This window comes from Aegilops tauschii, chromosome 5, assembly GCF_002575655.3.
Source record: "Aegilops tauschii subsp. strangulata cultivar AL8/78 chromosome 5, Aet v6.0, whole genome shotgun sequence".
Classification (NCBI taxonomy): Eukaryota; Viridiplantae; Streptophyta; class Magnoliopsida; order Poales; family Poaceae; genus Aegilops; species Aegilops tauschii.
Genome location: NC_053039.3, coordinates 34,031,294 through 34,043,435, shown reverse-complemented (window position 1 = coordinate 34,043,435; position 12,142 = coordinate 34,031,294). Strand labels below are relative to the sequence as shown.

Sequence of the window (12,142 nt, the reverse complement as noted above, 5' to 3'; positions counted from 1 at the left end):
CAGTTTCCACAACTTATTAGTTCTTTTTTCTTTTTTTCTTTCATTTTGCAAGACTTCCTTTCTTTTTCTCTTTCTTCTTCTTCTTCTTTTTCTTTCATTTGCACTTTTATTTTTCTTATCTTTCTTTTGCACTTTCCTTCCTTTAATTTGGTCTGTCGTTAGAGCAATACCACTGTTACCTTCCGGATAATAATTAGTATAATATATATTACATGATTTGACCGCTAACACCGGTATACAAAAAAGACACACATAAAATTTGTGGATTAGTTTGTCAGCTTGGGCGACGACGACGCTTTAGACTGATCTTCTTCCCTCTTTTGTTCGTTGTCGAATAATTGAGCCCATGGTCGTGACTTTTCCTTCTCCAGGGATTACGATCTTTCGTAGGTAATGTAGTCTTCATTCTTCTTTTGATGTATGTTTCATCGTCATCAGCATCATCTTCCCTCATCGGATCACCGTACTGGTCGTAGTCTTCCTCGTTGGCGACTCCATCCATTCCGGCGATGCTCCTTTCGCTTCTCCTCGCGACAAAACGGCTGGGATTGATCGGATCAGTTATGAAGAAACATTGTGTCACGTGTTTAGTGTGTACCCATGGCTCATTTTTGGCGATGGCGTTGACGGTACCGCTATCGGAGTCGGGTATACACATGGTAGTGAAATGTCGGTTTTCTCTGTGTACATTCTTAGCCCATCTGACACGGAACATCGTCGCGCTATGCAATCCAGAGTAGTTAAGCTCCCATATCTCTTCGACCCTTCCGTAATATCTTTCAATTACATTCCCGGTCATGGCTTCCATCATCACCCCTGAGTTTTGGTCATCACTGTTTATATCTTTCTCCTCCGTGTAGAACGTGTATCCGTTGATATCGTATGCTTGATAAGTCGCGAGGTTGGTCGAGGGGCCATGTGCTAAGGCGTATATGAGTGTTCCGTTCGGAAAACCGTCTTCCGGGGGATTAGCCAGAACTCGCTCTTTGAACCAACACACGAAAGTGGAGTTGTGCTCTCTAATAACTTCAGCGTCCGTCCTGTGCACCCCACAGTCACGGTACTTCTTTGCGATGGTCTCTTTGTGCAGTGTCACGAAATTTCTAGCACATCTAGGTGTTGTAGCACTACTAAGTTTGCCCTGTCAAGGTCGTTTTGTCGGCCCGAGCGTAACACATTCACATCCCTATGACCGTTGGTGTGACCTTCGCCTTCGAATCCTTTGATGACCCCATTCATTCTCTCGAACGGCATCATGCAATGTAGGAATGTCGGCCCTAGGTCGATGATGTCGTCCACGATGTGGACACATAGATGCACCATGACATCAAAGAACGCGGGCGGGAAGTACATATCTAGCTCATGCAGTATGACAATGATCTCTTCCTGTAGCCTATGGAGTTGCTTCACACTGATCGACTTTCGAGAGATAGCATCAAAAAAGTGGCATAGGTCAGTAAGCGTCTCACGCACATGTGTGTCCATAATCCCTCGAAGTGCAACCGGGAGTAACTGCTTCATCATCACATGACAGTCGTGAGACTTCATCCCACTGAACCTTTTTTTTCTTACTGTCCAGAATCTGTTTATCTTCCCACAGTATCCGGAACTAACTTTGATTCCGGCAAGGCACTTGAACAATTGATCGACCTCCTTCGGATCTAAGGTGAAGCAAGAGGGGGGCAATATTGTTCTTCCTTCTTGTTTACTTTTTTGCCCCTATCTTCCGTCTCCGTCTCCGTCTCGGTCTCCTCTGACGACCTTTTACCGGGCATTTGGAGATCTTTCCTGATTTTCAAAAATTCCAAGTCTTTTCTTGCCTTCGGCCCATCCTTGGTCCTCTCCAGCATGTTCATCAATGTTCCAAGCAAACTCTCAAGGATATTTTTTGTGATATGCATTTGATCAAGGCTATGAGGCATGTCGAGTATGGGCCAGTATTCCAAGTCCCAGAAAACAGATCTCGTCTTCCATACCTTCAGCAGGGGCTCCGGCGCCTTTTTCTTCGTCTTTCCCGGCGAGGGGCACTCTTCCTAGTTCTTCAATAACTCATATATTTCTGCACCGCTACGCTTATGTGGAGGACCTCGATGCTCAGCCTTACCATTGAATAGATCTCCACGCTTTCTCCATGGGTCATCCTTCTCGAGCCATCTTCGATGCCCCATGTACACGATTTTCGAAGACCCGCCATCTTTCGATAGCTGCAGAGAAGTTGTATCATCCATGGACCTCGTGCATCCGCAATATCCGTGGCACACCTGGCCGGAGAGATAGCCGTAACCGAGATAGTTCTGCACCGTCGTGATCAGCGCGGCTCTCATGTAGAAATACTCTCCTTTGCTTGCATCCCATGTCTTGGCCGCCGTTGTCCATAAGGTCTGTAACTCCTCTTTTAGTAACCCGAGATACAGATTTATATCATTTCCCGGTTGTCTCGACCCTTGAATAAGCATAGCCATGTGTATGTATTTTTCCTTCATGCACAACCAGGGGGGAGGTTGTACATCCATACAAACACGGTCCATGTGCTATGATTGGTGTTCTGGTTGCCAAATGGATTCATGCCATCACTACTAGCGCCAAGCACGATGTTCCTTGGATCATTTGCGAAAAATTCAAATTCGGCATTTAATGCTCTCCACTAGCTAGCATCTGCGAGGTATCTCAGCTTCGGCTCATCTCCGTCATCTGGCTTCACCCTCTCCGCGTGCCAGCGCATAAGCTTTGCTTCCTTAGGATCTACGAAATACCGCTGTAGACGCGGAGTGATCGGAAAGTACCATACAACTTTCTATGGAGCTTTCTTTCCGGCCTTTTTATATCGTGAAGCATTGCACTTTGGACAGATGGTTTTTTCTGCATGCTCGTTCCGATATATGATGCAATCATTGATGCATGTGTGATATCTAATATGTGGCAGATCAAGAGGGCACACGATTTTCTTTGCCTCCTCGACACTAGTAGGAAACAGGCTTCCCGCGGGAAGAACCTTCTTTAGGTACTTCAGAAGCTCATCCAGGCTTGTATCTGTCCATTTGTTTTTTGCCTTCATCTTTAGAAGTTCTAGTGTGAAACTCAAGCGGGTCACCTCGGGATTGCAACCATCATACAAAGGAGTCATCGAGTCTACCTCCAGTTGCGCCAGTTTGGCCTCCTCTCTAGAAGCAGCTCTATCACTAGTCGTCTTCTTGCGAAGCAGGTCTCGAACATGCGGGTCCCGCATGGCTGAACTTAGTAGCGACGAAGACGACGGCGTGTCCGCGTCTTCTCCGCCTTGAACTGCCTCTTCGCCATCGACATTTCCGAGGCCGTCTTCCTCTTCGGGCACATAATCGGTCATCTCTTCGTCTGGTGGCCCCATGTCGTTATTTCCTGCCCCGTCGATGTCCTCCTCCTCCTCATCATCATCTTCACTTATCCACCGAGTATGGCCATGCATGAAACCATGCATGAGCAGGTGCGCCTTGAATTTACCACCCTGAAAGGGGTCAAGCCTGACTCTTCCTTTGCATTTTCGATACGGACATAAAACATCCTTCAGTCTTTTTTCATACATGTCATCCACAGCGGATTGCCAGTATCTTTCCACCTTCCTTCCATTGACCTTCATGATCACCTGCGCGCGAAGCAAATATTTTAAACACGTATATATGCATGCATGGATCAAATTCATACAAAAATTCGGCATGACCTTCCCTAAACATAGGACATATTGAGTTTGCATGCCCGAAATTTGCCGAAAAGGAATTGAATCGACATTTCGGCAAAACATAGGCAACTCATGTCACTCACATGCCACACACAATTCGGTATATTCATATCGCACATAGTTTCGGTCCTAATCGCAAACACACATATTTCCATTCTTGCACAACCCTTTTTTTGCTCACCTATTTGTCGAGAGGAATATCGAGCACCTTCTTATAATTAGCTAGTAGCTCTAGATAGAGCTATGAGAGGGAGGAGGGAGGGCATTAATGGAGGGGGTGGTGGAGGGGCAAAGAAGAGAAGGGGAGAAGGGGCAAAAGAAAGGAAGAGGAAGGAGGGAGGGCATTAATGGAGGGGGTGGTGGAGGGGCAAAGAATAGAAGGGAAGGAGGGGCAAAAACAAGTAAGAGAAAGGAGGGAGGGCATTAATGGAGGGGGGAGGAGGGGCAAAGAAGAGGGGGAAGCATTGAAGGACAAGCAAGTGCAAGAGGGAGGGGGAGAAAGAAAGGGGGAGGAAGAAGGGGGGGGGAAGGTGGCAGATATTTTGGCCAAGGGGTGTGGTGTGGCTAACTTACCAGTAGCGTGTCCTCTAGAAACCAACGCTGCTGCTAAGTTCTACCAGTAGCACGGTTTGTAACACACGCTACTACTAATTATCAGTAGCCTGGGCTCCAAAACACACGCTACTGGTAAACTTCTATGTATAAGCCTTTTTCTAGTAGTGTGTCTAGTACTCTAGTGTCATAGTTAGGTCTCTTTGTCCAGTGTTTCGTCTCCAGAGGTGATGGTGGTGTTGTATAAGTTTCCTCTGGATCTCTCACCGAAGTTATGATTCTCTCGGCTATGGATGGTGCTGGATTTGGGAGACGATGTCTACGTCGTCTCGGGTCCTTCGTATCTGGGCAAGCGCTTCCCGTGCCTTTTGTGTTGTTTTTGAGCTAATGATCTTTTCCTTCCTACCAGTGGCGGAGCTTTCACAAAAAGGTAGGGCAGGCTCGGCTATAAGGACTGCTACTAACTGGCATTTTGTGATCCATGGGCTGGCTATAATAGGAGTAGAAGCTCCAAAGTTGGACAGGCCATGGCCCATTCGGCCTTGCCTAAGCTCCGCCAGTGTTTCCTACTCTTTGCGGTGGTGGTGTTGCAGGCATCCAACGGCTTCGATAACAGAAGGACGGCCCTTGGGGATTGGGTTGATGTTCTCCTGACTGTATTATGGGCAGCGACAAGTTGTGGCTTCATTTTCTTCCCTTGGGTATCTCCCTGATGCGACAGGTCGCTCTCTGGTGGTCCATGCCCTCTCTCCATATCGCAGCGACATTTCTTCTGCGTCGTTGCAAAGCTGGCGGAAGTTTTGTTCAGGAGATGGTTCGGCACTGCGTTTTCAATCTATACAAGGCTTCTAAATGGTGCCTTCTTCTTCGAGGTGTTGGTCCTACTAGACCTTAGTATGACGACTTCTGGACCGTAGGATACAATGTCAGGCTGACTTTGGTGATGGAGTGGTAGCGGCTGCACGCCTTCGGTTCATACTGGAGATTTAGTTTATTTGGCTTTTTGAGAACCTGGTTGTCCTTTCCTTGTTCTTTGAGATGTCTTATATCAATCTATATCTATACCTAATCAGTAATAAAGGGAGAAAGATTTCTTAATTCTCCTTCCATCATCCATTTATATTAGTTAATTTTGTGTTAACAATAAAGATTGATGGTTGAGATTTAGAAGGAGGAAGGCTTCTCTATACCTAAAAAAAGTTAAGGTTCCCTGTTCCGTTTGGTTTCGTCAATCCCTTCCCATGCGATACCGGTACCTCACATACGCCTGGTTTTCCTTTGTTAGTCCTTACTTTCGAACTCGGTTTATACATATCCCATGCACGCCTAATAATTTGGGCTAGCTGCAACATAATTTCATTGTTAGGAATAATAAGCATAGGAAAAGCAATAGATGATAGACAAAGTTGCTTGTAGATAAAAACGACCGAAGATGTACAACTGGATCCAAAAGAACAACAATGGAGCCGAAGAGGTACGGCCGGATCCAAAAGAACAACAACTGAGTTGCAAATTGAGGTGAAATTTGCACGAGTGTGATTTTTAAATTATGTGAGCAAATAAAGAAATTCATGACTTACAAAATTGCCTCACTACGCAAACCAGTGTTGATCAACTATGCCTAACTATGTCGTATAGAAATCAAACATACTCCCTCCTTCCCGTAATATAAGACGTTACGGAGGGAGTATTATATATTGCACATGAAGCAAACAGCATGTCTAGGCACAATGGAATACATATTAACTATCATTACTTTATATAAGGTGTATTTTTTGGACACGGTGAGACCAAGGTACATAATTGAAAAGAATTTTGGACGAAAATATCCTTCACTAATTAGGAAGTTAGCAGCTTAATTAGCGGCAACTAAACAACCAGCGAACTAATGAAAAGCAACTGCATCTCGAAGCACCAGAATAAAATCAATTGGTGGGATGAGAGAGAGAGAAATGTGAGTGCATGCAATGAGCGAGAGAGATCCCATTTTTACTACCTTCCTATTGGGGACTACGTAGTAGTACTTCTTATGAGAGGCATGTACTGGATGGTGGAAGGGCACGCACAGAAAACTGAGAGAAAAAAGAAAAACACACACCTTACATTATGAAAATTTTGGGGAAAAATACAACTTATTATATAAAGGAACAGAGGGAAATACACTTCGGAAGGGAGTAATAACATAGAGAGATTGCTCCAACATATGAGTGCATGACAGGCAGATAAGGTAGATGGAAATTTTAGTGCAGATATTAATAGTACATACAAATACTGCAAAGTGCAAACTATAGTTGTTCTCCAGTCACAACTACTAGGGAAACGTTTGAAACCGGCACGCCGGCCGAAAGTTCAGCCGGCCAAGAGCACGTCGTTAGATCAGATGCAAATCAACCGTCCTTATTGCTCCAGCAACTGCCCATCGCTTTGCCTGGACCTTATCTTATCTCTTCACGCGGAGAGTCCTCAGCCACTTTCTTCTCTCTCACACATGATGCATATCCTCTCTCGTTCTTCTCCCCGCCCACCTTTTTGGCTGCTGCAGATGCGGTCACCGGCGGCAACGCGGGACGACTACCACGGGTGCTACAAGGCCACCGCTGGCGCCGGCCTCAGCGACCATCGGCGCCGCGTGCAGAGGAGCAGCGCATACGCGTGGAGACAGGCAGTGGATGCAACTGGGGGCCTCGCTTCTGCGACGAGGTGCCATGACTTGATGCTCCCGGCGGCGACAGGACTTGCAACCCCAGCTTCATGGAGCTGCAACCGCGGTGACGAGGAGCTGCATCCGACAGCGATTTTTGCTGGAAGTAGTTCTTTTCTTTGCTACAATCGACACATATATTTGGTGATGAGATTTTTTTTTTGCTAGAACCATCATCAAATTTTGCTGGAACCGGCTTTTTCTGTTGCTACAATCGACCAGCAGTGTTTTTGCTGGGAAGAACTTTTTGCTGGAACCAGTGTTTTTTTTGTTGGAACTGGCTTTTTTGTTTGCTACAATCGATCTTTTTCCAGATTTGTTTCTCTGAGATTATTTTTGCTGGAAACGTCTTTTGCTATCATCGTAGTTTTTTTTTTGCTGGAACCAGCATTTTTCAAAGGATCCAATGGGACGTTGACTCACATCTACCTTGGGTAATTTTGTTGCCAGCGTCGCTGGCGAGCATCGACGACGAACATTTTTGCTACCACTGTAATCTATTTTTGCTACAACCATAGTCTGTTTTTTGTTGCGAGCGTGGCACAAGCGACCGGCGAGCGCGGCTGGCGGGCGTGGTGGCACGGGTGGCCGGCAAGCACGAAAAACCAAGGACAAGTGCGGGCGGCCGGTGAGCACGCGCGGAGTCCGGCCGGCTAGTGTGGCTGAGCTAGTTCGCTGCCTTTTTCCCCTCGATCCACTTTTCATTCGCGTTTGACTTTTTGAGGGACGGAGAAAGGTTGTATCCTACGGTTAAAAGAAGCTCTATCGTACGTTCGACAGCCGACCGGCCCAAATTTGGGCCGGTGCGCCGGCGCCTAGCACTGGCCCAACTACTAGGGATAGATAGACGGTGAAATAACAGTGCTCCTCCGATCTAGAGCTTAGCTGGCGGTTCGGTGCCAAACACCTTCAGGTACGCCCTCCTGTGAGCTTCATGGTTGATTCGCTTGTTGTCTTCCCGGAAGTTGTCAGGGATCTCCACGTAGCCCTTCTCCTCAAACTCATCCCTGATCTGCCGCTGGTACTTGAAGTTTTCGTCCCTCAACTTGTTGAAGAAACCGGCGTCCTTGCTCTTCTTTCGGTCGAAGGGGGCAGTCCTTTTCCACGACAGGATGGACCTCACCTCCTCTTCAGACATCATGTTCTTCGCCGGAGGAAGAGGGCAGTCCTTGCACTTGCCATGCCCCCCCTGCGAACCGGCCTTAGGAAACCCCTTCTGTCGACCATGACACCCTGGCATGATCGCTGCCTCCTTCTCCTGCGAACCGGCCTTAGGAGGAAGAGGAGCCTCCTCCTCGCAGCGCGCCGGCGTGGTCGCTGCCACCACCACCTCGTCCTCCTCGTCAGACGTAACGGTGAACCGATCTTCCTCGCCGGCAGTTGCCATCGCGCGATCTAGCTGAGCAATTTGGGGTACTTTTCGTTTTCGATTGGATTCATCGTCCCCGTGTTATTATAGTCGGTGTCCGACGAACCAAACCACGATCGATGGAGTCTGTCTCGTGTCTGTCCAGGGCTCCGATTGGGCTCTTCAGGCCGCACGAGCGCCATGACGCGACCCAGCCCAACGCGCATCGCCCACGGGTATTCCAAGAAGAGCCGGGGCAACACTATGTCTCGCTTACAGCGAGACCTAGCGTGCTCTCCCTTGAGACGCGTCCCTAAATGGCCGGCCCAGACGTGCACGAAGCCACAACCCCGTTTTTTTACGTTTTCTATTTTCGTTTTTCTTCTTTTCGTTTACTATCATTTATGCTTCCAAATATTTTAAGTAAATATATTACAAAAAAACTTCCCATAAAATATTTGAAAAAAGTACTAATCAGGAACTAAAAAAATGTTAAATGTGTATAAAGAAAACGTTTCTCATGTATAATAAAATTATATAAAAAAAAAATATGTGTGAAAAATTTGATCATGTATTTAAAAAATATTAATCAAACATTTGAAAATAATCTTGAGCAACTATTTTTAAAAAGGTGAAAAATTATTAGCATTTTTAATGAAGCATTTGAAAAAAAAATCAATGTGCATACAAAAAATGTCGACCATGTGTTAAAAAAATGTTATTCAAGCATTTAAAATAATAATAAATATGTATAAAAAAAGTTTTAACCACGTATTAAAAAAACATTAATCTTTTATTGTATTAAAAAAATGTTAAACTTGTATTTGATAATTTTATACTCAAGCATTTACAAAATGATAAATGTATATATCAAAAATGCTGGCTATTTATTCAAACCTAGTTAATATTTCATTTGAAAACAAATGAGCAAGCATTTAGAAAATGTTAAATGTGTATAGAAAAATGTTGACCGGGCATTAAAAAATAATATAAATCTTGTATTTGAAAAATGGTAATCTTGTATTTGACAAATGTAATCAAGCATTTGAAAAATGTTAATGCCCGTTATAGCATACTTAAAAAAACTGAGTAGAAAAAGGGAGCACACACAGATCGATCCCAGGATCTCTTGGTTGCTCTGTAGTCCTGCTAGCCACTGAGTCACCAGAGGGAATACTCCCTTCGTTCCAAAATATAGTGCTTCCTTTATTCACGTGCTTCAATTTTGACCATAAATTAAACAACGAAACCGACTGCGGTGGGAGCAAAAGTTATACCAGTGAATTCGTATTCAAAAGAAGTTTTCAATTACATAATTTTTTCTCCCGCCGCATTCGGTCTCGTTGGTTAAATTAATGATCAAATTTGGACCTCAGGAAGCGCGGGCGCATTATATTTTGGAACGGAGGGAGTATTCCCTCTGGTGACCGGGCATTAAAAAATAATATAAATCTTGTATTTGAAAAATGGTAATCTTGTATTTGACAAATGTAATCAAGCATTTGAAAAATGTTAATGCCCGTTATAGCATACTTAAAAAAACTGAGTAGAAAAAGGGAGCACACACAGATCGATCCCAGGATCTCTTGGTTGCTCTGTAGTCCTGCTAGCCACTGAGTCACCAGAGGGAATACTCCCTTCGTTCCAAAATATAGTGCTTCCTTTATTCACGTGCTTCAATTTTGACCATAAATTAAACAACGAAACCGACTGCGGTGGGAGCAAAAGTTATACCAGTGAATTCGTATTCAAAAGAAGTTTTCAATTACATAATTTTTTCTCCCGCCGCATTCGGTCTCGTTGGTTAAATTAATGATCAAATTTGGACCTCAGGAAGCGCGGGCGCATTATAGTTTGGAACGGAGGGAGTATTAAATTAGTAGGGCGCAACCTACTTGAAGGGAAAAAGTTGGTTTTCCACTTGTTTCCAGTTTTTCTATTTTGTTTTTCTTGTTTTTTCACCAGTATTTCTTCGGTTCTTTCTCTTTTTTACTATTTTTTCCTTTTCTTTGTTTTTCATCGATTATTTTGTTTCTTTCTCAGTCTTCACTGCCTTTTTTATTCCTCTTCATTTTTATTCAGCTTTATTTTTATTCGGTTTCGTTGAGACCCATGTAGAAACAGTAGATCTGAAAAGAATGAAAAGAACAGTCAAGAACAAAGCTTCAGACTAATTAACTGCACGAGTCTCCACCTAGTTTTCTTGGACGTCCTCCACATTTTTGCTAAATTTTAAAAAGAAACCAAGCTTTTCATATATCTCATGAGCAGGAAAACACATATGCTCCCCGTCTTTTGTGATAAGACATAGGGATCAAGCCGTTTTATCTAGAGAATTTAATCAGTCCAACGTGCTGATGATTAGAGCAGGAAAGTTTGCGATTTAGCAAAAAAGAAAATATGATGGGCTTTGAACTGAAATAGCGTTGAGGATGGCAAACCTGGCTGACCGATCATGGCTGACACTGGTTTGCTTTAAACCCAATACTGTGCATTTCATCAAATTGATGAATGATCCTGGGCATGGTTTGCCAAAAGTGATATGCCAACCGCAGCTAGCTTTGATTATTTGTGTTTTCGTATGCTGATAGCGCATGGATACGACCATGGAATTGACAACGATGTCTCCGCGGGTATCGACCGTGAGGACGTTGGATCGGTGCCAATGCCTGCCAAGCCAATTTTTGGCATTGGCTACCTGCATGGGCAACCGCTTGGACGAAGCCAATTAGTTGGCACGCCATCGAAAGCCCATCCCGCCAGTTCACTTTCACGTGAACTTTTGTGACTCATGGGCGGGCGAAAGCTTCGCCAATTTTTTGGCACGCCCATACATTGGCAGGGCTAACTTGGGCGAATTCCAAACACGCCCTTAGAATGCCGAGCACTCTGCGGGCCTAGCACCACCAGGTCTCAGAGTTGTCGTGCCGCCTTCATGCCACCCACGAACTCCGCAGCGGCAACCCGCTCGACCAATATGATCCCATCATGAAGCTGTTGGTCGGCCGGGTCTATCATGACCCACACGCGTTGCTTGTTTAGTCAGTTCTCCATGGACACATGCATGTATCACACGGTCACGATCTCCTAACCACGCTAATTAATCACAATGACCTCCCACGATTTTCCCCTGCCTTTTTATGAGGAAATTACAGTCAGGAAGTCGCCTCGTCGGCTCCCAGCACAGCCTTCGACGCACGGTGTTGTCCATTGCATGGTCCATTGGAGTGGGGTGACTGAGGCCACATCCAGCGAGCGACGCTGGCGTTTGCCTAAGGTGACAGACCGGCCTCTCCACCAACGGAGCACGCCAGCAACACGACAATCGGTGCAAGGAAGATGGTGCGGTGCGCACGCTCGGCTGTACGAGAGTTCACTGCCACAACGTGAAACACAGGGCGTCCCCGATTGAGTTCCCGCCTGTTGGTCCCACTTGGTGCGCTCCTTCGCCGACACAACATGTTGCTTGCTCCCGCCAGCCATGGCTAATCCTCCCTCGACTCCGGCCACAACAGATTGGCGAATACGGTTCACTCTAGATCTACGCCTTGCAATTCGGTGCTCATTGTTGGCCCACTCTTGATGTCGAGTACTTCAGGCGACGGCGATACGACCGGCAACGAACACGGCGAACAACTCGAACACGCAAACTGTTTCCTGATCGATCTACTCAGTGCAAAGCTAGCCTCCTGATCATCATCACCCAATCGATCTACGCGAAGCTGCCGTGAACCAATACCAAAGACCCGTACGTGCACAGCGGCCAGCCAGCTGGAACACAACACGCACGCACACGAAAGTTGGCTTGATTGCCAATGGCTCGTACCGA

The 12,142-nt window shown here is 45.6% G+C and overlaps 1 protein-coding gene across 1 annotated transcript; it reads right to left on the bottom strand.

The window, feature by feature from the left end:
* Nucleotides 1-6,790: 6,790 nt before the first annotated feature.
* On the bottom strand, nucleotides 6,791-8,856 carry LOC109782963 (uncharacterized). Its single transcript, XM_020341593.4, has one exon. The coding sequence runs from the start codon at nucleotides 8,350-8,352 to the stop codon at nucleotides 7,840-7,842; it is 513 nt and encodes a 170-aa protein (XP_020197182.1). The 5' UTR covers nucleotides 8,353-8,856; the 3' UTR covers nucleotides 6,791-7,839.
* Nucleotides 8,857-12,142: the final 3,286 nt, after the last annotated feature.